General features: G+C 38.1%; 4 protein-coding genes and 1 long non-coding RNA gene across 6 annotated transcripts in view; 3 read left to right on the forward strand and 2 right to left on the reverse strand.

Annotated features, from left to right (window-relative positions):
- Window positions 1-1,467: 1,467 nt before the first annotated feature.
- Window positions 1,468-3,930, reverse strand: LOC106615758 (uncharacterized). The gene is made up of 5 exons (XM_036365571.2): window positions 3,769-3,930; window positions 3,323-3,676; window positions 2,905-3,251; window positions 2,594-2,846; window positions 1,468-1,941 (listed from the first exon to the last, which is right to left on the reverse strand). Exons 2-5 carry the CDS (start codon window positions 3,323-3,325, stop codon window positions 1,669-1,671), a joined length of 876 nt encoding a protein of 291 aa, XP_036221464.2. The 5' UTR covers window positions 3,326-3,676; window positions 3,769-3,930; the 3' UTR covers window positions 1,468-1,668.
- A 1,672-nt stretch (window positions 3,931-5,602) lies between these two features.
- On the forward strand, window positions 5,603-5,990 carry LOC118681325 (uncharacterized). Its single transcript, XR_011396330.1, has 2 exons — window positions 5,603-5,734; window positions 5,793-5,990. It is a non-coding gene; the product is annotated as an uncharacterized lncRNA (long non-coding RNA).
- A 142-nt stretch (window positions 5,991-6,132) lies between these two features.
- Pph13 (PvuII-PstI homology 13) lies at window positions 6,133-12,067 on the forward strand. Its single transcript, XM_070109426.1, has 4 exons — window positions 6,133-6,533; window positions 6,747-6,934; window positions 9,706-9,983; window positions 10,038-12,067. Exons 2-4 carry the CDS (start codon window positions 6,894-6,896, stop codon window positions 10,973-10,975), a joined length of 1,257 nt encoding a protein of 418 aa, XP_069965527.1. The 5' UTR covers window positions 6,133-6,533; window positions 6,747-6,893; the 3' UTR covers window positions 10,976-12,067.
- A 2,354-nt stretch (window positions 12,068-14,421) lies between these two features.
- On the forward strand, window positions 14,422-15,437 carry LOC118681324 (uncharacterized). Its single transcript, XM_070109429.1, has 3 exons — window positions 14,422-14,741; window positions 14,812-14,932; window positions 15,157-15,437. Exons 1-3 carry the CDS (start codon window positions 14,491-14,493, stop codon window positions 15,370-15,372), a joined length of 588 nt encoding a protein of 195 aa, XP_069965530.1. The 5' UTR covers window positions 14,422-14,490; the 3' UTR covers window positions 15,373-15,437.
- Window positions 15,438-15,503: 66 nt separating this feature from the next.
- LOC106615783 (Phosphatidic Acid Phospholipase A1) overlaps window positions 15,504-24,373 on the reverse strand; it is a 52,667-nt gene continuing 43,797 nt past the window's right edge. For both annotated transcript variants that reach the window (XM_014232127.3, XM_036365560.2), the window contains exons 2-10: window positions 19,138-23,471; window positions 18,871-18,991; window positions 18,478-18,803; window positions 18,239-18,389; window positions 17,733-18,151; window positions 17,342-17,504; window positions 16,903-17,252; window positions 16,517-16,782; window positions 15,504-16,453 (exon numbers count right to left, since the gene is read on the reverse strand). In XM_014232127.3, the coding sequence (XP_014087602.2) occupies window positions 16,300-16,453; window positions 16,517-16,782; window positions 16,903-17,252; window positions 17,342-17,504; window positions 17,733-18,151; window positions 18,239-18,389; window positions 18,478-18,803; window positions 18,871-18,991; window positions 19,138-23,471 (6,284 nt within the window). In that variant the 3' untranslated portion in view covers window positions 15,504-16,299. The remainder of the gene's footprint in view (window positions 16,454-16,516; window positions 16,783-16,902; window positions 17,253-17,341; window positions 17,505-17,732; window positions 18,152-18,238; window positions 18,390-18,477; window positions 18,804-18,870; window positions 18,992-19,137; window positions 23,472-24,373) is intronic.

Genomic DNA, 24,373 nt, shown 5'->3' on the forward strand with positions numbered 1-24,373 from the left:
ATTTCCACTTTGGATGAGAAAACCTTGGAAGAATATCAAACATAAATTTAAGCAGTCATCTTTTAACGAAGCTTGAGAGTGATGAATAGAACAAGTAACTGATATAAATTGTATCACCATCGATAATAATATAAGGCTTCAATATTAATATGTTAAGGACTTATGTATTTTCTTTCATTGAATTTTATTGGAAAAATTTTGTTTTCGTTTCCAGGTGTAAACTTTTTTGCGAAAGAGCACAAACAAAGGGAGCAGAGAAGTGGCGAATCGAAGATGCAATACTGAACTGTAGAAGATAGTCCTCTCATCTTTTTATTAATGTTAGGATAGTTGTTGTATAGTTGCGCTCTCACATATCTATGAGATTGCAGATAATACATATGGCCCTAGCGGCCTATAAATTATATATGTATGTATATTGTTGACCTAACGGTTGTTTGTATCACCCAAAACTAATCGAGTTAGATATGGAGTTATCTCTATATAATTGATCAGGATGAGGAGACGTGTTGAAATCTGGGTGAGTGTCTGTCCGTCTGTAACCCGCCAGCTCCCCATATAACGGTTTTGTTAAAACCTATTAAAAGTGCGATAAATCTATAAATGCATACGCCAAGGACATAAAATTTCACGCCCGAAAGAGTACAAAAGGGCTTTATATAAGCAGATGTAAAATTTGGACGATGGACGTGAAGTGCCCACATTTAGGTGAAAACCCACATATCGGGACCTACTCGACTGAATTGAACCATAGGTAAGGTTATCCTGACAGTCCTATATTACAGTTCGGGGGCGATATCGGCGAATCGACAAACACCACGCCTACACACACTACACACATTTTTCATCTTGATTCCAGTATACAAATCAAGCACCAATGAATATATCGAGATACAACTTTGTACGAATAGTACCTTTGCCACAGATGACCAAAAATTGTCAAAATCGTGCAACAACTGTTCATGCCGAATATGTGGTCCACAATTCCAATTACGAACTTTTTATCGAAAATATCGATCAATCTGTGCGATATATTATTGAAATTCGGAGGGATTCCTTTCCCTACAATAGCTTGTCTGTATGTACATAATGGGTTGCGGGTTAGCTTAATGAGAAGGAGAGATTGTGTTTTTCTAATAACAATGAATCTTTGTGCATGAAATGGATAAAATCGGATGTGAGAATATCACCTATAGTACAAATTAATGATATGCCAAATTTGATTGGAAGTCATTTTCGATTTCGTCGAACAATAAATTTTTAACTCTTTCGCAACTTAAAAAAAAAAATAATTTTGACAACACTTGCTGCTATTTGCCCGCTTTTGATTCCTCGAAGTTACATGTGTATGAAATGTTCAGCTACAACCGAATTTAGCCCTTCTTTACTATACTTGTTTTATCAGTTTTTAAGAAAAATTCGCAATATAAAATTTGTTTGTGTTTATTAACACATTTGCATTTTCAATTTTCGATACATAACATATGTACAAGTATTGTATTTATCACATTATTTAACGTCAAAACTATGTTTGGTGCAAATAAATATTACACCAAATATTATATAATTATATCAATACGTTAAAATGTAAACGATCAGTTCAATATCATATGTAGTATTATCTTTCAGCTCTCGAAATATTTTCAATCTCAAATAACGGTAATGGCATCAGTACGAACAAAAACAACCCGCCGCCACAGTGACTGTTTTGAATTTCCACTCTTGTCGCAATTCATCGGGTAACCAAGCCAACGCCGGATCGTTTTGTGTCGGTTCCAATAGGGAACGTGGTGTAAGTACTTTAACTTTGTACTCTAGTGGCTTGCAGTAGGAACCCCGCCAACATTTCTGTGGATACTGGTTAGGTGATTGGCTATTTTGGCAAACTGCGTTCATGAGATAGCGTGGATAGTGCTGTTGACCTAAGTCCAAGAGATCGATCTGAAAGAAGTTGTAGCGGTAATGAATCGATTGAAGTGCTTAAATAATAAATATTGTCATTCAAATAGTACTTTCATGATGGGTACAGTAAAAGTTGATATGAGGTGGCTGCATTGTACTGGCATTGTTATATGGTTTTATGAAGAAACATTTAAATGGTCAAGTATATACATTTCGGTTCAGATACAAATTGCATGCCGACCTCACAGTTTTTTGGGCCCATTCATTCATATAGTCGAATAATAAATTATTATGTCGAAGAAATGAGCAGAAAAAGTAAGAAGTAATAGGATGTACTTTATTTGATTACTCCCGATATTTATAAGCTCGCAACTACATATAATTTCCTTCATATTATTTGCTCTATGATAAACTAGCACTGAAAATATTCCAGTGATTTTCCATCTCTTTAGTCCGAAAGCCCAAAAAGTCCTCTTTTTACTGATATTGTTTTTCAATAGCTTAAATTAACCAAAATACACAAGATTTTACTTCGTTCAAAATACAGATGTCTTAAAAGTTTTTATGCAGGTTAATTTTGTCGACAAATTTTGGAATGGATGAAAACAGCCTTTTGCTACATACCCACACACATCTTTTACTCATCATGGCACATGATGGCTCTACATCGAGCTTCTGACACCAATCTTACCTTAACTTTACAATCACAGCCAATTACCGGAGCAGTACCGGCTCGCTTAGCATCTATTTTGCTCGTGTCAGTCAGCAAATCCTTGTAAAAGTCTGCAAAGTAAGAAATAGGCAAAGCGTGAAGAAACTTGTTATCAGTCAAAGCGGTCTTGTCCTTGCTAAGCGTACGCTCATTTCTCTGCCCATCAGGCGACGACTGCATCTGCTGCTGACTGAAGATTTTTATTGGTAAATTGTCTTTGGGTGGCTCTGATCTAAAAAGCAAAAAACTACGTTCTCAAGTGAAAGTCTATAAATATTTTCTTATTGTACCTCTTGCATTCAAAGCCTTTGCTCGGCAGCGAATCGAAATCTATATTATCTTTTGATTTCGTCCAACTTTCAAAGGAGCTCAAGCATCCGTAAGCTGCGTAAAGATGTTGCAACAGATCTTTTCTACCAACATCACCGCGTCTTTGTACACCTCTAGCGCTATCATTATCGCGTAACTCCGAAAATATTGCGTCCTCAACCGGGTTCTGAAACTCATCGATTGAGTTCTTTGGTAACGCGGGCGTTACTTCGGACCCACTGAAGTCAAGAACAGGCTTGAACAGATTATTATCCAAACGATGTGCAACAATATCACCAAGACACAACGATAACAAAAATAACGCGATCTGTTATATATGTAAAGAAATTCATTAATTACGGTTGGAACCGCTTTGATTTGTCGCAATAAAGAACTAACCATTTTTGGAAGAAATCTTGTTTTTTTAAGCACTTATTTGTTAAGCAATTTAGAAGCTATGAAAATCTAACTCCACACAGGACATGATGTATGCCACACGACTGGAATGAAAGGATAACTGCGGCTGAGCGAGGCCGACAAGGCGCTTTTATTAGCGAGATTCGTTGGGACGTAGACAATGGCGCAGGTGTCAACAGTCGTCAAACGGTCAGCTTTTGTCTTCACTTGAACACAATTCATGTGAATCAGATTACCGACGTATCGGGCATGGCGCGGTTGCTATAGTCCTCAGCGTTTCTTGTGTTGACTTTGGTCACATCACCCACTCAGAAAACTGGACACGCATGCACGTGGCTGTGTAGAAGGGGTATCAAATATATTCTATTGGAAACATGTGTGTCTTTGTGTATGTATTGTCTTATTGACACACATTTGCTCATACTAACCTGACCATTATCCATATTCTTAGTAGACTTCCCAGCAGAACTTCAGAACTTTTCCCAAGTAATAAGACAACGCTCTACCGCTTCCAAAACTGTTTGGTTTAAACAAAAAAAGTAGCGACTGTCTTTTGAAAGTCTATCGTCTCTTATTTAAATCTACTTTAACCACGTATTTCAAGTAGTTCTGGAAGATAAAACAAAGCAAAAAAATCTGACAGTTCGACTCTTCGTCTTGAGGAATTAATATTTAATTCAGCGTCTCGTTAATCTATGACACCCCATTGTATTATAAACTTTGCTCCAAATGTTAAAACTTATCACCTTAACGTGCCACCTGATATGAGTAAAGTTTTGATTGCCTATGAGGGGTTAGCGCACACTTGTATCTCATTTAAGCAGTTCTCTCTGCAGTTTGTACTGGGATTAAGTACATATACTTAGAAGTACTACTTTCTGGCTTTCTCCTTCTGGCAGATACAGTATTTATTATAACACTATATATTTGTATGTATTTTTAATGATTTCATTCACTTATTAAAATGACGTACATAAATATACCTATATGTACCATATTTCTTTGTAGAATACATGTTTACCGGTGTTTAAGACAATATCAAAGCAAATCTTTTGTTTCCAATTTAGCACCTCATCCCTCTCATATACATACATCGAATATATTTTTAGTATTGTGATATACCTATGTTTGCATAGGTATGCGTGAAATCTTTAAATCGCAACATTTTATATATTGTAGTGGATAACCAAAGAGTCAGCAAAAAAATTCTTTAGCGCTGTGATAAAATTGACTTTGATGTAGAGATATTGCTTTTGTTTGAGTGTCTTAAGACTATGTTATGCCTTAACTTCACACCAGACTTTTGCATCTCAAAATTCGAACACTTTTCGTAAATGACGCCAAATTTAAATTTACACCAGATTTTGACTTTACTTTATTTGAAAAATTTTATATTTTTGATCCATATCGATGAATAAAAAATAAAAAAAAACTTTTTAGAATAAATAGCTCAGCTTTAGACAGCTTGTGGAATACTTGTACATTCACAGAATTGACAGCTGGAAAATTTTGTTTTTACGTTAGCATAAACAAGAAAAAGCGTTAACCGTGGCTGCAGCGAAGCTGCGAGTATCACACCCTTCACAGGTGTATTTCTTATAGCAACTATACTAAATCTGAAACGGCAACCGGCTTGCATTGAACGGAAAATGTTTTCCTAGTTCTTACTAGCCACGCTGTTTGATATAAGCAATCAGTAAGTCGAGTTAAGGTTGCCTAATAAGGAAAAAAATTTTATATGTAAACAAAGTTTGATATTGAACAATTTCTTCGGGCATTGTAGCATTGTCTTGAGCAATAATATATACCAAATTTTGTGAAGAATCTTGTCAAATAAAAAAGTTTTCCATACATTTTGATTTTGATTTTGATCGGTTAATTTATATGATATAGCATATAGCAGATCTAATCCTTCTGGTTGTAACAAACTTCGTGGTATTTCAGGATATAAAAATACGTTGGTTGACTAAATTGCAGGAATATTAAATGTCTTTTTAACATTAGCAGAAATTCTTAAAGATCAAACAGTACAATATTGACTTTCTCATATTGTCTTCCGTAACATATGTATGTAACTCATAGTAAAACGAAGTATTAGAAGAGATGCGATATTTTAAGGTACGTCATAGTTTGCTTCTTGGAAAGAGAAACTTCTTACTATAAGAAAAAAGTCAAGTAATAAAGACCAAGGTAAGAAGGGTTGGCAATGAATGCAACATCAGCGAATCTTTCTTTTTTCAGACCACAAACGAATTTGCGCTGAAGAGATATTTAACGACAATGAAGAGGTCATCGCCGCGATTGACACCTAATTTGAAGCAAAATACAAATCGCACTACAAAAATTGTATGGACAGGTTGAGAGGTCGCTATAATAGGTATATCGGCTTCGATGGTATGCCATTTGAAATAATAAAATCGAACTTTTCCAAAGAAAGTATTTTTCTTTAAAGCAATACGAACTTTTCAGTATGTTTGTTATGTACGAGTTGTCTGTCACCGTTATAAAAACACATGCTTTCTCGTTATGAGCCTATGAGATCATAAACCATCACACACTCGCATAAAGTTTCAAAAATATATATTTTTTCGGCTAGAATTACCAATATTTATCCAAAATCCAACAAATATATAAAATCATCTTCCAACTACACACCGATTTTACTTTTTTTTTACACATATCATATATGTCATTTGGTATAAAGGTATGTATGTATGTATGTATATAAATAGCTTAAAGTAAAGAGGATAATAATAATTACAACAACAATAAAACCTTACAATAGTTAACAAAAATAAGCAACGATAATAAATATTTTTGTAGAAAGTGCAATAGGGATTTCGAAATAATCACCGAATACGAGAAATGAATAATACGTGACAACAACAACAAGACAGCGTTAAAAACAAAATAACAATATAAATAGTATAGCTGAAATGCTAAAAATGCTGAAACAAAAAGACATTTCAAAACAAAAGTAGCAGCAATAGAAAAAAAAAGCGTTGAACAGAATAGTCGTAGAACATAAATTTCTAGGGCTTCCGCAGCGAACTTCTAAAGTTCAGAACATGCCAACACAATCCCCTAATTTAGTCTAGTTGGTGACATCGTCGTTGGGACATACAGCAGACTAAAATCGTAACAACGTACAAAACATGCCAGCATAACGGTTTGCATGGAAATATTTCATTGTGTGCGTTGTGGAAAATATTTTATTTAAATACACTTTGGTTAACCAAATGTTATTGAACTATGATATTTCGGTTATTAAAATTATAAAAAATCGTAATGTGAAAGATATTGAGTAAATTTTTTAAAATCATGAAGAAATGTCCACTTAAATGTATTATAACATATATATTTTTGTAAAAAGAAGTGAATTTTATATACATATTTAATTATGTAGATCGGAAATATATGCTATGACTAGAAGATATGAAAAAATGTGAACGTGCAGGTGTATATATCTTAAGGTTTCCTTATAAAAGTGGTTAGACAATAATGAATATGAAACACAGCTCGTCAAGACACCAATAAATCGTTAAATTCTCTTATGGAGAAAAGCACAATGAAGCGAAAACAGAGGCGATACAGGTATGTAAAACAAAAAAAAAGTAACAACAACAACAAGTCAGAGTTATCGACACACTTTTTTACGCTTTCATTAAATGAGAATGAGATTGGTGTAAGTTATTTTTTTCCAATTTTTTCTAATATTACGGTCAGCGAAATTCAGACGACTCAAAATAAACTGTCAAAGCCTATAACAAGCCAAATTTCTCAGGAAATGATTCATATATAAGTCTACGCGTTGTTCTGTCCTGATTACTTAACATGTGACGATGGTAAAATACTGGAATGAGTTCCGTAGTGTCTCGGCTTGGTTTTTATCAACTCATTTCTTAATTATTAACTTTAACCTTTGCGATTTAATATCTAGGTAAAGGTATTTCATACGTACTGCAAAAACTTAAAAAACATTTGTTGTTACTATTGATAATTTGTTTAAAGGGTGACTGACATGCGTTTCGTCGGGTAAAAAACGCCCTATTTTCAATAGTTGTTTTTTTTCATATAAAAAATGAAATATTTTTTGATAAAGATTTTGTGGAATTTTCAAAGAAAAATATTCAAAACTCGGTCATAACGACGTCATTTCCGGCATTCCCTCGGAAAAAAGGTGCTTGCGCGTTGACGGCAAAACTTCTAACAGGATGATCAATATTAGAAAGAAAAAAATGCGTGTTTGAACTAAGACCATTAACCAGGTATTGGACATAAAGTAAAATTGGATTTTTGGCAGACGTTTAAAAAAAACCAAAATTTTGGTGTAAATTTCTCGACGTTTTTTTGTTTTAAATAATTATAATGGAAAGAAGATAACTCTAATTTAATTCAATACCTTGTAAAGGATATCTTGAGGACCTGTGTAAAAAATTAATATCGGTTGAGTAGTTCGTGAGAAATCTTGACAACCGACTTTAAACTTGACTTTGCTTGACTATATACTTTGTTTGTGACTATATACTTGAGCTCGAGCGCGCGACTTTTCAAAGCTGTATCTCCAAAACTATTACTGATATCAACGTGAGAATTTAAGACAATGTTTGAGAGGTTATAGAATTAAATAAGTCAATAAAATTTTTTTTATGTTTTTTGAAGCCGTGAAACCCATGTAACCCCGTAAAACTACAAGTTGATAGTTTTTTTTTAAGTTTTGCTTAAGCTGTATAAGTTGAATACTCTATGAGTTATATGATTTCATGGATCCATTACAACCGCTTGCATTGAACAATATCGGGTAAAAATACCATCCAAAATAAAATATCAAATGTTTTTCAAACCGCAATCGTTGGCCACTTCTAAGAAAAGTTCGTCAGGCTGAAGCATGTGCTGGGGAAATAGGTTAAACTGTCCATTCTTTACATTGGCATATAAACTCTGAAATATGTTGTTGCAATTTTTGATGACCATTGAGCAACGATAATCATAAGTTGTAATCATCAGTAAGGTTTACATATTTTTGCTACGGCTTCATTGATGGCAAAGAAGAAAAAATTTACATTTGAGATTGACTTTTGTGCGCTTTGAGATACAGACAATTTGAGAGAGCATGGAAAATAGCTTTCATTAAATCCGTATTTTTAACTTTAAGCGTTAAAAATTGTGCTTTTTTGATTCGCAGAAATTATTTATATAATATTAGAATTGGCCTGGTATTCTACGCTTGGTTTGAGTTGTAACAAATATTTCAATGGTTCTTCTACATTTTTCGGATATACTGGCGTATTTGGAATTTTTAGTTTCCCCCATTTGATATATAATGCCGAATGTCGTTGGGAATTTGGACAGACATTGGATTTTTTTCATTAATTCAAAACGTGAGTTCAAATCCTAAAAATTAAAAAATATTAACAAATAAGAACTCGGTGGTTGATTTCTTGTTTTTATTTGTTTCTTGGTTTCGGAGGTTGACTTCACTCAAAAAAGTCAAATTAGTCACATGGTCTTTCTAAAAGTAACTGCAGTAAATACGGCATTAAATTCACACGAACGACCTTTGCTTTTCACTTTCTTATCTACCCAGATATTCTTTTAAACATATTTTGACATTTAATATCGCAAAGCGGATGTTAAGATATATTTTATTATGCATTTCATAGATAACCGTTAATTATCTGTCAACATAACTAAATAAATTCATATGTACTTAAAGAGCTGTAGCAAAAAAAAACAAATCCCTAGAATCGATATTGAAAAGAACCTAAACATGCATACTTATATGGAAATACATGATTACATCATGTCTAAGGGATTTCACGCTGATGATGGTGATGAATTGTTACTACATATTTTCCCTACTTTCTTCCTCACAGAACGAAAAAACGGCAAACGTAAAAATCTTAGTTGGTAAATATGGTCGTAGGAGAATAGCAAAGAGGGCGTTTCAAATATATTTTCACACGTTTCACAATTCCACTTCGCCAGTGATTACCCATCGAGCATTAGAGGAAAATATTGATGGTGAGAAGAAATGACAAAAGTAGGCAAACAAAAACTAAAAGAAGAGTATGAGGAAAATAAAAATTTGAAAAAAAAAATATTCCAAGTGACCGACTGACTAAGTATTATGGCGAAGCACAATAAGTACATTGAACCAACTGAAAGTAATACCACACGACGAAATCTACAAATACACACACGAGAATAACGACCAATGATCAAACTATTGTGGCCTCTGTGGGGGTGGGTAGGGAATTTTGCGTAATTTGCGTGCTTACGTTAAGCACGCCACAGTGGGCAACTCAAAAAGCAAAAAACCGAGTGTGCGCATTATTTATATGTTTCTTACCATTTTATTGCAGAACCACATTCAACTCATTGCAGTTGCTAGAGCTAGAGCGCGCCTTCCAGCGTACCCACTACCCGGACGTCTTCTTTCGCGAGGAATTAGCGGTGCGCATCGATCTAACAGAGGCGCGTGTACAAGTTTGGTTTCAGAATAGGCGCGCCAAGTGGCGCAAGCAGGAGAAAGTCGGCAACGATGCGCCGGGTGTTAATCTGCCAGACACCGAAGATGGTCTGGGCACACAAACTACGTATGCGGATGAAAATGCCATCGCACAGCTGGACAACTCCTTAGGTGAGGTCATCTTCAAACCACAATATATAGATTTTCACCCATATTTCTTTACAGGCACCACACTGTTACCAGATACACCGCCCCAGTCCGCAAATTCGTTGGATAATGAGCCGAAGGCACCGTTTAGTGTTGGCTGCTTATCACCGTCTCGAATGTCACCAAATATATTTCTCAATCTCAATATCGATCAACTGGAACGTGGCGGCGGCGTCTCCATGGAGTGGTCAACTTATCCGCCCACGAGTACAATGTCCAGCATGTCGCATACGCTGACGCGATCGAACACGCCACCTCCCTTAATTATTACCAATAATAACAACAATAACAGCAATATAGCGGATCCGCAAAGCAGCCATCTCAATCACAATACCAGCATAAGTAATCATGTGAGCCTGCTTAGCGGCGGTCTTAACACCTCACTAGATCTGGATGCAACAACAAATTCGACTTATGATGAAATGAAATTTCTTAACGTCGATCAATTTACAATTGATAACTTCAAAGCCGAATGCATTCTCAACTTGGACCATGCGCTAACATTGGATGATAAGCCGACACTGGATCATCTGGGACATGGGCTGTCATTTGAAACCGGTCAGACGGTGGATGGCTGTGGTGTGGTCATACATCATTCGCTGGACCAAATACACCATCAACAACATCAACAGCAACAAAACGATGATCAAATGCAACTGTTGCACCATCAGCAACAACAACATGATGCGCTCCATCATAATCAGCTGCACCAAATGCAACAACAACATCATCACCATCATCTACAGCACTCAGGTCTATCACATCTTATGCACAGCTCCAGTCAACTGCATAACTCTCAGCACCCGAGTGCGTTGAGCTTAGATTTGCCCTCGTTTAGCTTATGTGGCGACGACGACCAAACCAAATCGCCCCCCTCTTTGCTGTCGCTAGACAAGCCTCTATCACTGAACATCAGCGTGGACGGCATTGGTGATCTGGTAGATGATAAGTTTTAAAGTACGAAGTAATGTTCTCAGATTTGAGTGAATCAAAAATTTTATCGAGGTTATCATTGAAAAATCGAGGTAGTACGCAATTCATCGAATCTACAAATTGGTTACAGCTTTTCTGAAATTTTTCGATCCGTGATAAAATTTCGAAAACTCATTTCTTCAATGCAGCTTCAAAGTTGGCAGCCTCTCAACTTTATATAAAAGTCACAAGCCATAGAAAGCTCTCAATTACCATAGTTAGGCTCTCATTCATCGATTCATGACATATCTTCGCAGAGGTCGTAACAATAAACTCTTCAGCAAAGCGTCAAATATGCAATTTGCTTGTATATTCACACCGAGTGCACACAAACCCAAATACGCTCATGAGAGTTGACTAGTTCTGTTCTATTCAGCTTACTAATGCAGTATCCAAAATATTTTCCAATCAATATATATAAAGCAAGTGCAGAGCTAACCCACCTCTAACGGCATCTTTCCTCTCCGAACCTGTTTGAAAAGTATTTTTCTTGGATGTACCGTTAGATAATGCGAAAGAGAGTTAGAGGTCTGGAGTACCATAACTGAAGTACTCATCTGTATCTGCTACTCAAAATGAGGTGCTTGAGGAATTACTCTCTTATAATTCTCTCCGAGTGAGTTCATTTATGGTCATAGGCAAAAATAGATTTAACTAATCTCACAGGACTAGATATGTAATTTGTATTAGAGTAAATTGTTCTTACTGAATTCAGGGGGTTAACGGTGTTTATGTAAAATGTAAATATCAATTCCCGATCAAATTGTTGAATGGTTGTATAAAAGTATGAAAGTGTGTTAGTCAAATTCATTGTTAATGCTTTTATAATCGTTTATATTTTATTTTTTTTATAATCTTTTAATTTTACTATTCTTAAGCTAATTAACTTTTAATTACCTTAAACTTAGGAAATAACGCTTTCTTAGTCTAAAGTCTAAATAAATTCATCTAGTTAAAAAAAAACATTGTACTAGAAAAATTAATTAATCCTTATAAATAATAATTAAGTAATAATATAAAAAATTATGTTTATGTTAATAAATTATAGCAAATATAATAAAATATATGAAAATGGAGGTAGTGCTTATTCAATTGGCTAACCAAAAGGCTAACTATAATTTTTAAGCCCGCTAAAAATACAGCTGTGTCTTCTGATTTCATACCTCAGAGTTATAGCATGTTGGCTGCTATATGCTTCAGACTACTGGCGAGTCCATTTGATTTACCCAGTGTCGTATATATAATGGACTGGCCATCTCCGGACCAAGGATTGTATCATGTATCCACATGTACGGTTTTAGTAATTCGGCATTACGAACCAATGTTACACAACGTTCACTGACGCCTTAAACATTTTCGATCTGAAAACTAACGCCCTTACTTATATTTTTAAAAGAGACTTATCGTATAATTAGATAATTCATGGAGACAAGGTGTACATTGAACGCACAATTAGTCCTTTAATATTTCTTATCTCCAACATCGCTTTTGATAGCTATAATCAATCAAAGATTTTAACTCCCTAAATATGTAAAAAAAAATAACTTCTTAAGTATATATCTATGTACATATATACTTATTATATATACATTTAGGTAGATATGAATATATAAGAAGGACCGTCAAAAATGTCTGCGAGAGATTCAAGACTTTTTCAAGTAAGTACAGACGACTGCTGCTCAAGATAACGTCCGGAGTGTTTTACGTGAGTACCTGCCGGCGACGGCCTTACCTCACGGTGCTCCAAAGCATAACGTATCAAAACAATGCGTTGATAAGCGCCCCAAATAATACGAGCTATTTGCAAGTATTAATTTGGTTACCAGTGGCCAGTGTGTAGGGGCACACTGACCATCTTGCTTGTGCAACTTCTTTTTTTTTTTAACTGAAAATTCAGTTCTTCCAGCATTTAGGTTTAAACCACAGCCACTACGATACTCCCCAAAGGGCCGAAACCAATGAGCAGATTGAACCGAAGTCCAAGGGCATTCTGCTCCCTGTGGTACCAGAGTTGAGTCCTCGGTAAGACTGTGTAGACGAAGCTACTGCTCAATGACTGGTGACATTTGTCGCTTGAACTTCAAATGTCTTTTTATTTGGAATCTCATTTAAAGTCTATAATATCAGTTCAAGCTGAGTATTATACTTATAGCACTATTTCTGACATCATTACTATGCTGATATTACTGAACAAGGTAAAATAACCGTCATAGTGCATTTGGCTTTTAGTCGCCTCTTACGACAGGCATGCCTTACCGCGGGTAAATTATTACCTCTACCCGCAAGGAGGTGCTGCTAAGGATAATAGGTGTTCTATGCAAGTTATACAAAGATAGTCAGATAAAAGCTTTGTAGTTTTTTAAGCCATGCAGTGAGCAGAAAGATTCGCCGTTTGGTAACTTGCTGATGTATGATGCCTACACCTTTAAAAATGTATGGTCCTAAAACAATTGGATGGAAACGTGTTTAATTTCAATCGTTTCATTTGAAATTTCCAGTATATTTTGATTAGATTGATGATTAGAAAAATCAGACATTATTTTTATAAATGCTTTGCTGGAGCTCAAAAATTGCGAATTTTACTAGTGGCAATAACATTATGAACCAACGATAAATAAGTAGAATACCATCTCCTGTGAGAAATACAGATCGAACTTGTATTTCTCGAAGCTTTCTTAGAGAACTACGTGAACATAAATTGGCTTCTCGGCGCGGCCATCTCGCTTGCTAGAATTGCGAGAAGATGAAAATACGCTTCATTATTTAATTTGATTTATCAATATTCTTAATAAGTGTATGGTTTGCATTAAAACTTTTATTTTGGATTTTATTTTTCGATATTTTCTGCCAAACCTAACCTATATTTGGCCACCCAATTCATATGTACATACATGGATAATATTTGCATAAAGGAATTTAAGATGGCATTGGTCGTGGCGTTACATTTTTCAACTTCGAATTGCAAATGAATTTTTAAAAGCTCTATTGATTTTGATGTGATCACCCATGAACTCACCAAATTGGAAAGCCAAAGCCTATATTTGATTGGCATGACCCATATACGCACTTACATTTTCTAAGCGCAAATTGTAGACAAAATACACAAAGTTTTACATTCTCGTAAAGAATTCCGCAAAATGCAGTTCGCACTTAAATGCTCGGCGGTGGCGTTTGGACTGTTTGCCAGTAGCGTGTGTTTTTTGAATGGCCAGAATTACGATTGTCAAGTTTTGCTGCAGGACAAGGATATTACCAATACCGACTGGGCAAGCTTGGAGCCCTGCCTAGGTGTGGCCAACAGCGAGGGCATATCGGTCAATACTAGTGAGAATGTGTGGCGCCTAATAAAAATTGTAAGCACACACAGCCAGTTACATTTATTTTTTTTAGCACAAATAACTGTATTTCATTATTCTTTCGGAAGGCTTTCGATGGCGTCGAGAATGTACCGGCAGCGGTGTATGGCAAAATCCGTTTGGTGCTACCTGCCATCAGCGTCATGGAGCTGTCCAACATCAGCATGTCACGTGTAGAGATAGTGGAGGCCTTCGGTGGGGTGCACACATTGAGCAACGACACGAGCAACGGTTTCAATGACGAACAGATGCAATTGATTGCCAGCAAAGTACGTTACGAGTGGCTGGGCAAGGGACCGGAAACATATTCGGAGTATGATTTGATTTCGATGGGCGAAATCGTGTGTCATTTGAATGAAAGTGACATTGAGCGCATGCATGCGGATGCTTTTAAGTAATTCTATGATTTGTACGCGGTGTTAGTGCTTCATTTGAAGCTTTATGTATGTATGTTTGTATGTTAGAGCTGCGGCCGAATGGATTGGTGGCATCGAATCTTGTCCACAAACACAATTGCAAGCATTTGCCAAATTGGCGATGTGCAAGGAAGCTTTTGGAGAGGTCAAGAATTGGTCCAAAATTGATGTAAGTATTCACACTTTTTTGTAAGATGTAAAAATGAACGAATGTGCAGAAATATAAACGGACGTAAAGACGAACGAAAAGTGTTATTAAGACCACTATTTTGCATTGCAAAAACTTGCAACAAGTGAGCGATGCTTTTAATTTTCGGTCGACTTTGGTATTTTGTTGTTGCTTAGATTGCTTATTTCTCATGGAAAATTCTGAATATATTTTCTCTTTTAAAGGTCAGTATAATTGGCAACGTTGTTAATGGACTACCACAATCTGAGTTAGCTGCTATTGATGAGAATAAATTAAAGCTTAATCATTTCTATGTACAAAAACATAAAAAGAATGGCAGAGAACGAAATGTTGAGGAAATTTCCGCAGCTTCTAACACTAAGCAGACAGACGTAAATACCATAAATCTAATAGCCGCAAAGCAGAATAAGAAGCAGTAAATTCAAAAAGTTATGACTCGTTTTTGGTTATCATAAAGCAAGGATTTTTTTGCTTTTTAGTATTTAAGTTAAATAAAAAGGCTTTCGAGAGTATCGAAAATTTTCAAATATTGATTTCATTAAACAACAGGTTTACATTTATATTTATGATCTTTATTGTGTCAAAGCTCAATTTGCATAAATAGCAAGTACATACAATGTTAGTAAAAAAATAAAATAAAAAAGTTAAAAAATTACTTCGTATGTTTTTTTCGCATGTCAGTAAGTAGTATTTTAAGTTAGTAGTCTGATAACTTGGTTTGGAAAAATCGACTTTTTTTTCGAAAGTACTATATATTAAGAATACACTGTAAAAATTTTAGAACGAAAATTGAAATATTTATGAAGTTATAGCACTTATAGGTGAGCGTCTCGTAATAGTAAGCGCTGTTATTACATAACATATTTAATCTGTTGTTGAAACTCGAAACGCGTTTCTTTCAAAACAACGTTCTTACGGTTGGCCCGGACAATAAAAAATTTTCTATCCAACCGATTGGACTGAAATTTGAATATGTTATATTACTCATCATTAGCTCTCGCAGGAACTAGTATATTTTTTTTTTATTGAATTTTTTTTTTCCAAATAAGTTACCAGACTACTTAAGCGATTAATATATAACAACAACTATTATAGCTAAATTAAATGTATTTGCTTTATACAGAAGACGGAGTGCAGGTAGCAATATGTTAATACAAATTTGGGTATCTTTCTCTGTACAAAAATAAATACTTAAGAAAATGTAAATTAAGATGATAACACAATAACTTTTAATGGAAATTTCTTTTAAATTGTAAGCCCGAAATCGAAATCGTATTGAATCTATAACACTATCTTTAAACTAGTTAATCATTACTCCGCTCAAATATTAAAATACGTCAAATGAGTCAACGCTTCTCGCTGATAGATGATAGCGGGTTGCTATTTCTCGAGCTGGGTCGCTCAATTGTCATTGTCTGCTGTGGTACCTGATTGTCGGGACTAATGCCCAGGCCGGTGTAAATCTCTTTCATGACAAAGAGTATCGTGTCTTCGGATTCCCTGCAATGGCAAAAGCATGAAAATATTTATCTACGTATTGGCTTGTTAACAGACGTCTCTTACCAATAGCAGACATGGGCACCCAGTGCAAATATGTATTCGTTGATAAATTCGAGTGGCGCCTCCTGCAGCACATAATCGATCCGCTTGGAGTCGTTCAATTTTCCGAGCGGGAAATCAATTTCAACCATTTCGGAATCGGAGTGTGATGTCGAAACAGAATCTGAGCGCGTACGCGACGCATCTGTGTTACCCTGCGATGAACCAGGTTGATCTTCGGATGAGATGGACTTTTTATGTTTCTCTGCGTCTATTTGCATGTTTAAGACCTGTAGAAATGAGTAAACGATTTTGCGTTTGTATATTTTTCTTATAAGTATATTTATAGCGGTAGCTTACTTAGTCGTTTAGTAAAAATATACATAGCTAGATCCATCAGCTTCACCTACCTTATCCACTTCCTTCGACATGCTCTCTTCCGCCTCACGACTGCTCCGCCCCGAACTGCCACCCAAAAAGCTAACACTCTCTAGCGTATTCTTGAATGTATCCAAAAAGCGTTGCTTTAGATCAGCACCTACGCGCGTCATTGTTTCCTTTAACTCCAAATGCATGCGTTTTCGGCCTTTGTGATGTGGTATCAGCACCGGTCGCACACCGCTCAAGTCTGGATTAACCAGCGCTTCAATGCGATAGGCAACCGGATCAAAAGGATGAAATATGTTGTAAAAGCCAGAGCAAGTGGGCAGACGAAAGTCTACGCCTAATTTGTCAATGCCGCGAATTGTGACGAACATGCCTAACGGAAATAATATTATATATAAAATAAATAATCAATAATAAAAAAAATGAGATGTTAACACGTTAATTGTTAAATGCGAGACTTACCGATAGGCGAACCCAGGGCAAAGAATTTTTTCGGTTGAAAGTTAAGCTGTGTATAATGTATAAATGGTTGGCCAGTGCCAGCGGGACCCATTGTATAGCTTGTGACGCTCACGTCGTCATTGCTAACATCCATTGGACTGCCACCAAGCTGATCGGGATTTTCCTGCATAGAAAACACACATTTGTTAAATATATGAAGCAGAAACTATGGGTTTAAACAGTTAAAAATTGGTATTTTGTAAGCCAAAAATAAAGTACTTCACAAGATTTTCGAATCTATGCATGTAATTGGTATTTAACTGGACTTCAATTCGATAGCATTACTAAAACAATATGGGCCTTTGCTTTTCGCCAGCTTTTATAACAATATAAACAGCAAAAAGGAACTTACCAAATTCCGTTCTTCACTCTCTTTTGGTGCCTTCTGGTGGCACAACAAATCGAAAAGTATCAACGAACCCAAGCTGTGCCCCGCCAACGATACACCACCATTGAAATCGGGATGTCGCTCACGATACTTGCTGTAGACTTCATTCATTGAAGCCGCCACTGTGTTCATAATCTTCTGACAATACTTAGGACTTGTATAAAAGAGCACATCGAGCAATGTGTTGTTGGTGAAATTACGTAATTTCGGTATTGACTCCAAGGTAATCGAGCGTAACTTCTCGTCAATGCCCATTTCTTCCGAATGCAAGTGATTGTGCCATGAAATGGGCAGAACCTCAACGCGACCAACTAGTCCCATCTCTGTTGAATTCTTGTAGTGTGACTGCACCAAAGCCTGGGCGATGTTGCGGAAGTCATCAACTAAGGCGAAATAATAGAAGAGTAGATAAGTTAATTTGCGAAATGTTTTATAGAGTGCAATAGAAAATGGCTGCGTGCTATACTAACCAACTTCATCCACGCTGCGCAGTTTCAGATCACATGCATCACCGATGCCGTGCACCATGAGCAGCAAGTGATCGACGCGTTGTGATTCGCCCTGTTCAATACTGAATTCTTCCAGATCACGCTTCACCACACGTGGTCGTGTCGTCGTTTGCTGTTGATATAAACAATATATTATATAATATTATTTTATTATTAATTTTTTTTTTGCTATCGTCTTTGCTATAAAAAATGAAACTTACCGTAGTGCCACCCCAGGCATCGCTGGATTGCTGCTGCTGGAAGTGTACAATCACTGTGGGTCCGTGGAATGTCACCTGCTCGTTCATAGACAAAACGATCTTTTTATGCCACTCTCCGCTCTCTACCGCTTGCTTGTACTCATTTTCAAGCAGATCGGCTATGGACTCTTCATAAGGCACCATCTTAGAGTCGGTGCCCTTGAAGAACCATGAGCAGCGTCTGACCTCAATAGGCGTACTCTCCCAGTAGACAGGCGTTTTGGTGCGTTCACTTATATTAACATCGTAACGTCCACCCTCGACGGCGACAATATTCGGCGCATTACCTGTGCGAGTAAAAAAAGAGAGTTCTTTTATTTCTTATTCGATTTGTTGTAGTTGTTATGGACTTACTGCCCATCGTTAATGTAATTTCCAGCAAAGCAGAGTCATAGTGACTAAAGGGTGTCCAGACAAACTTATTATTACCGGCTGGACGTTTGTAAAACCAATGCTTGACTGCCGGCGAGTAAGGCTACAAAAAATAATCATTTATTATTATTATTAAATAAAATAGTTATATTGGTCTTCAATGTAGATGGTATGTAGATTTTATACCATACAAGTCATATATTTAATATTGTCTATTTCCTTATTTATTGCCTCTGTAGTAATACTCACCACAGCCACTGGCGGTGCCGAAGCTGCAGCCTTTTCTCCCGTCAACAGGTTGGCCATTCTCAGCTCACGTAAAATTTCCTCTGGCAAATCTTCGTAGTGCTTCTCCAACGGCACTTCGCTAACGGAATTTGCGACTGTAGATTCAAGTGGTGTGTCGACGATTTTTGTTGACTCCGCTGCTGCTGGCACTTCCTGCTTGATTTCAGCAGCTATTGACAACACTTCTTGCTGTGTCTCTGCAAAAATTATGCTTTTCTCCGGGTTACGTCTGATTTGCAGCTCAGCAGGCAAAATGCGTGCGCTCGGGTTACTGTTATTCAACTCGGAAAACTCTGAGCACGAAGATGAGGGCGGCTCTACCAAATTCGAAACGGATGTGACTGAGCCCAAATGGCGCACGGCCAGACCACTATGCACCAAATCGTAGCCGAGATCACCTACGCCGGCGTTGTTTTCACGTTGCGGTGGATTGTTGAAAAAGTTCTGCAAGCGTTGATCTTCGTTCGATTGGGTAATTGTGTGTTGTTGGGTTGCTAACAAATTCCCGTCAGTTGCTGTAGGTAACTGCGTTGGTTGCGGCTGCGGCGCAAAAGTGTCAAAGAAATTGGCGGAGGAAGAGCTAGTATCCGCCAATGGGGGCACGTTTGCAGCTGGTTGCGCAATTTGCGGTAATTGCTGTTGTTGTTGTTCTGCTTGTATTTGTTTACTATCAATTGTTAAATTTGCTGTTTGATAGAAATAATTCGAAAATGAATTTACAATTTCCGAGTGCTGAGTTTCAGTGTTGTCACCAGTAAAAGGGGATGCCTGAACGTCTGTAGCGACAGACGTAGTTGCGACAGAAACTGTATCGATGTTGGAGCTCGCTAGAGGCGGCGCAGTTGGTATTTGATTTGCGGATTGTGTTGATACGAATGGATTTGGTGGTAGAATATTATCAAAGCCAATTGGTGGGGGAATACCCAACGGGGTTTGTGGAATCGCCTCAGATGCACTTGACGCTTCGCACGCGAGTGGTGGGGGTGCTATACCGCTAAGTGGCGGCAGTGACGGGAATTCGGTTGTTTGTTGCGCTGGTACGGGTTGAAAGAAGTTCGTTTGTGTCGGTTCAACGAAGCCGAAAAAGCCAGCTGTGCTTGGCACCGCAGCAGAAGCTGCAGAAGCGGGGATTATAGCAGGGGCTACAGACGTTTGCACTGGATCTGCAGTTGGAATGAAAGACGGTTGTGACTCTGCGGTGCCGACCAACGGCGGCTGTTGTGACGGCGTAAATATATTGAATTCTGCTGTGCCAGATCCGGCAACGCCTAGCGCATCGGCAAAGAAGTTCGCTAATTTCGGTTGGGTTTCGTTGTGTGGCTGAGCAATCGACGCAAATGGCGAAGCTCCAACGTTTTTACGAAATGGATTGGAGTTTTGATTTTGTGTTGGCGGCCGAGTGACGTCCGGCAGATTTGGTGGCAGAAGCGGATTTACTGCTTGAGGTTGAGTGGACGTTGGTGGGGGTAGTGAGATTTGCTGTTTGGTAAGATGAGGTTCTTGGAAAGGTAAACTCGCAGTTTGAAGTTCGGTTTCTTTAACTGGGGTCAGCTCAAATTGTTGATCCTGTGATTCGAGGAAAGATTTCTGAACTGAGTTTTCTGGTTTATTTACAGCTGTCGGTAGCTCTTCAATGGCTGCGCTAGTTTTAAATTGAGTTTCTTGTTGAATTTGCGACTTTTGGGGCTCAGATAAATTAGGTTCCACAGTATGTGGGTAGTCGGAATGAAAAGTCTGCTGGTTGAATAATGAGGACTCTTCTGCACTTTCAGAAGTTCCTTTTTCAATTGATGCTGGCACACTCTGAGGAAGTTGAAAGTCTTGTTCCTTATTTTTCTCCTGTGGCGGATCACTTAAAGAGAGATGATCTATAGTTTCGTGCAGCGATTCACCTTGTTTCTTAGTTAGAGACGGTGGCTCAAGTGGGGCAAAATGGTCTTCAGTCTCTAAATCGTTGCTTGCCAATATCTCCGGTTCAATAGTTTGTTGTTGAATTATTGCTCCCAAATCATCCGCTGTTAAAGACTGAGCAATACTGCTTTCTGGGATTTTGTCCACTACACTGGTAGGTGCAGGGAACGATTGCGGCTCTTCAGCTTTAACTTGATTCGCATTAACATTAGCGCAAAACGGTTGGGATTCCGGAATTATAACGTCTTTATTAGGGATGGGTTCTGCTTTATCAACGGCAAAGAGCCCGACAATAGACTCTGCAGGTTGAGCGATGAAATAACTGGGTACTACAGATGGGACTGGTGGTGGAGCGACAGGGTTGGGTGCACCAACTGGCGCAGTAGATCCAAATGGATTGTAAAAGTTTGTTGGAGGAGCAAGGGGCTGAGCTATGTCAGTCGGTATTTGAACTGGTGCAGTCTCAGCGGAAGTCAAAGGACTCTTGTAAAGTCGCGTACCCTTCTGCAAACGAAATGAAGTTGTACCACCAGCTGTTGGAGGAAGAGGAGTTTGGTTGTTGGAAACAGATGGTGAAGCTGCGGGCGGAGGAAGTGTGCCGACGGATTGTGGTGGAGTAAAATTTACCGCTGTTGAAAGTGTTGGTACCTGTGTGGGAATATTTAGTCCAACAGTTCCTTGTTGGAATAATGGTATACCAGTTGAAGTTGGTGGCTGGAACAATTGCGCTGGTGTCGGGGTTAAATTTAGTTGCGACGGTGGCTCAAACAATGATGGTGGTTGAAATTGCGTTGATACTTCTTGTGTTGAATCAAATGTGGGAACCGCTACTGAGGGGACTGATGCTGCCGATGGAGGGGCAGCAATATTTGCGGGCGGTGCTGGACGAGATAATAAATTCGAATTATCGGTTGAAGCTACTGGCGTTGGGTTAACGGTTGGTTGCTGTGGTACACCAAAGAAGGAGGCTGGTGTGGACGGTTGTTTTGTAGGATCGAAGAATGTGTGTGTGGTTGTCGATGCGGATGGACGTTGTTTGCTATAATCCGGCGTGGCACTTTTGGGTGGACCAGATATAAATCCCGCAGTAGGTGGAGGTGGTGGCACAGCCTGGACTGATGCGACCGCAGGTGGCGCAAATAGTTGGGAAGTTGTTGGAGCTGCCGGTGCTTGAATTTGGGCAGAGTTATCTTCCTGTTGTTGTTGTTGTGACGACAGTGGCGACTGCTGGGGTGGTGCGAAAAATGGAGCAGCAAGCTGATTACCCTCTACAGGTGGGGGGTAAAATTGTGGTGCGGGAGGTGCAACTACACTAACACCAAAATATTGAGCTGCATCAACGTTTGCAGGTTCTACAAGTGATTGCTGGTACGCGCCCGAATTACCGTAGTGCGGCTGTTGTATAGACTCTTCGAGCTTATTTGTGCCTTGCGCAAAAGTGCCTGTGGCGGACTGTACTAAACCAGATATGTTCTGAAGCACGCCACTTGGCACCAAACTGCTAATATTAGAAAAAAGACCGCCGGTTTTGCGTTCCTCCTGCTTCAGCGCGTGTGATTCAGTTTGTTCGTAATTTGGCTCGTATGGATAAGCTTGTAGTGGGTTACCAAGAGGATCGGTTGGCACAGCAGGTTGTGGTGGCAGTGGTGGTATGCCCTGTAATGGCGGGGCTGTGCTCGAGGTAGGTATTGCTGGCGCTGGAGCACCAACACCACTAGAGTGTTCCGAGAATCCGGGTATGGGGGCGTACAACTTCTTCTTCGCCGCCAAGCGATAGGTATTCTGCCCCCCTGGAGGTGGTAGATTTGCTGCACCAGCTGTGGGCAAAGTTGGCACCTCTATGGGCGTATAAAATTTCGGTGCTGCCGGTGGCGGTGCTGCGCTACTTACGGCACTTGTGTATGGTGTGGCAGCAACGCTCGCTGGATCAGCGCCTACGGGCGGTGGTGCAAGCGGTGCCGCGATATTATAATATGGATACTGTTGCTGTTGCTCTTGTTGCGGTTGCGTTTGGAACTGTTGCTGCAGATACGCGGGTTGTATGTCTAATTGTGGTGCTAAATTGCCGTTATCACTTGTGGGTGTACGCTCGCGGCTATTGGAGGCTGAATACTCAGAAATGCGTTTAGAAAATGTGGAAAGGACGCTTGATGCCACCGATGGTAGCGCCGAGAATGATGAGGCTGCTTGACTAAGTATTGAATCCGTCGGCGGATTGTTTACATCCGACCAGAGTGGATTTGCGTTCGGATCAATATTGCCTGCAATGGACGAGGGGTTTGTTGACGATTGTGTTTCTTCGATAGTTGTATTCAAATTGATTTCGTCCAAACTTTCATTATCTACATCGGTTGCACTGCCAATCGTTACGAGCGGTTTCGGTTCTGTTGAAGAGAGAGAGAGGAAGATAGAGTAAAGGGAAATGGTAAACTAACTGGGTAAAAGGAATAAAACTAAAGAATATAATGAATTGGAGAAGAGCTTTAGAGAGTACCGATTTTAACTTATTCAACTGATATTTAAGGTATGAAAAAGCTGTTCTTCTCTTAATTTAGTCCAAAAATTGTTTTTGAAATAACTGTGAAGCTTTGAAAATAGTCATGACAGTTTCGCATAGTTGTCTATAGATGATAAATAATTGTTGTCAATATTCTTTGGAGAACGCATCACATATAACGGTTTATGTGAGTTATTTTAAAGTTCCAATAAGTGTGTGTGAGCAAAATAATACATAAAATAAGTCTGAAATATTTTAAATAAAATTATGCTTTCGCATCTCATAATTATTTCACAACAAAAATATCAAAAACTTGTACTCAAATAAGCAAAAAATTCATTTTTTACTCATTTTAATTCCACACTTATAATATAAACAAAATTGCTTTTTATTATGGACATTTGTTCATATTCAGCCTCTTCTCAAATCGTGCAAAATTTCAACAATCTTGTAAAGTTTTCAAGTGCATGAGGTCATTCAACAATTTACGCGCACTACGCGCTTAGCCTACAAAAAGCCGGTAATGCGGCACAGATCTAATAGCAGATTTAAGCATTAGACACTATGTGCTGCATACAAAGTTGAATGCTAAATAGACAGAAGGCTCATTGCATATGCAGCTGGCGTTTGGCAAGGTTTCAAACATTCAACAAATCACATTCGCTCACTCATTATGAAAACCAACGCCAACCCATATCGGGATATATTTATGTAGATATGTGTGTATGTATGTGTTCCTACAAGCCGAATTATGCGTGCGGCATCGTTCCAAAAACACCATTAAATTTA

Source organism: Bactrocera oleae, chromosome 5, assembly GCF_042242935.1.
Source record: "Bactrocera oleae isolate idBacOlea1 chromosome 5, idBacOlea1, whole genome shotgun sequence".
Classification (NCBI taxonomy): Eukaryota; Metazoa; Arthropoda; class Insecta; order Diptera; family Tephritidae; genus Bactrocera; species Bactrocera oleae.

What these genes read in the sequence shown, in the direction of transcription:
- LOC106615758 (XM_036365571.2), bottom strand. An exon ending in AAAGGCTTTGAATGCAAGAG is followed by an intron (nt 2,847 to 2,904) that starts GTACAATAAGAA and finishes TTTGCTTTTTAG; the next exon opens with ATCAGAGCCACCCAAAGACA. An exon ending in GCTGTGATTGTAAAGTTAAG is followed by an intron (nt 1,942 to 2,593) that starts GTAAGATTGGTG and finishes AACTTCTTTCAG; the next exon opens with ATCGATCTCTTGGACTTAGG.
- Pph13 (XM_070109426.1), top strand. Translation starts at nt 6,894, where the DNA reads ATGGAGAAAAGCACAATGAAGCGAAAACAGAGGCGATACAG. An exon ending in CGAAAACAGAGGCGATACAG is followed by an intron (nt 6,935 to 9,705) that starts GTATGTAAAACA and finishes ATTTTATTGCAG; the next exon opens with AACCACATTCAACTCATTGC. An exon ending in ACAGCTGGACAACTCCTTAG is followed by an intron (nt 9,984 to 10,037) that starts GTGAGGTCATCT and finishes ATTTCTTTACAG; the next exon opens with GCACCACACTGTTACCAGAT.
- LOC118681324 (XM_070109429.1), top strand. Translation starts at nt 14,491, where the DNA reads ATGGAGCTGTCCAACATCAGCATGTCACGTGTAGAGATAGTGGAGGCC. An exon ending in ATGCATGCGGATGCTTTTAA is followed by an intron (nt 14,742 to 14,811) that starts GTAATTCTATGA and finishes TTTGTATGTTAG; the next exon opens with AGCTGCGGCCGAATGGATTG. An exon ending in AGAATTGGTCCAAAATTGAT is followed by an intron (nt 14,933 to 15,156) that starts GTAAGTATTCAC and finishes TCTCTTTTAAAG; the next exon opens with GTCAGTATAATTGGCAACGT.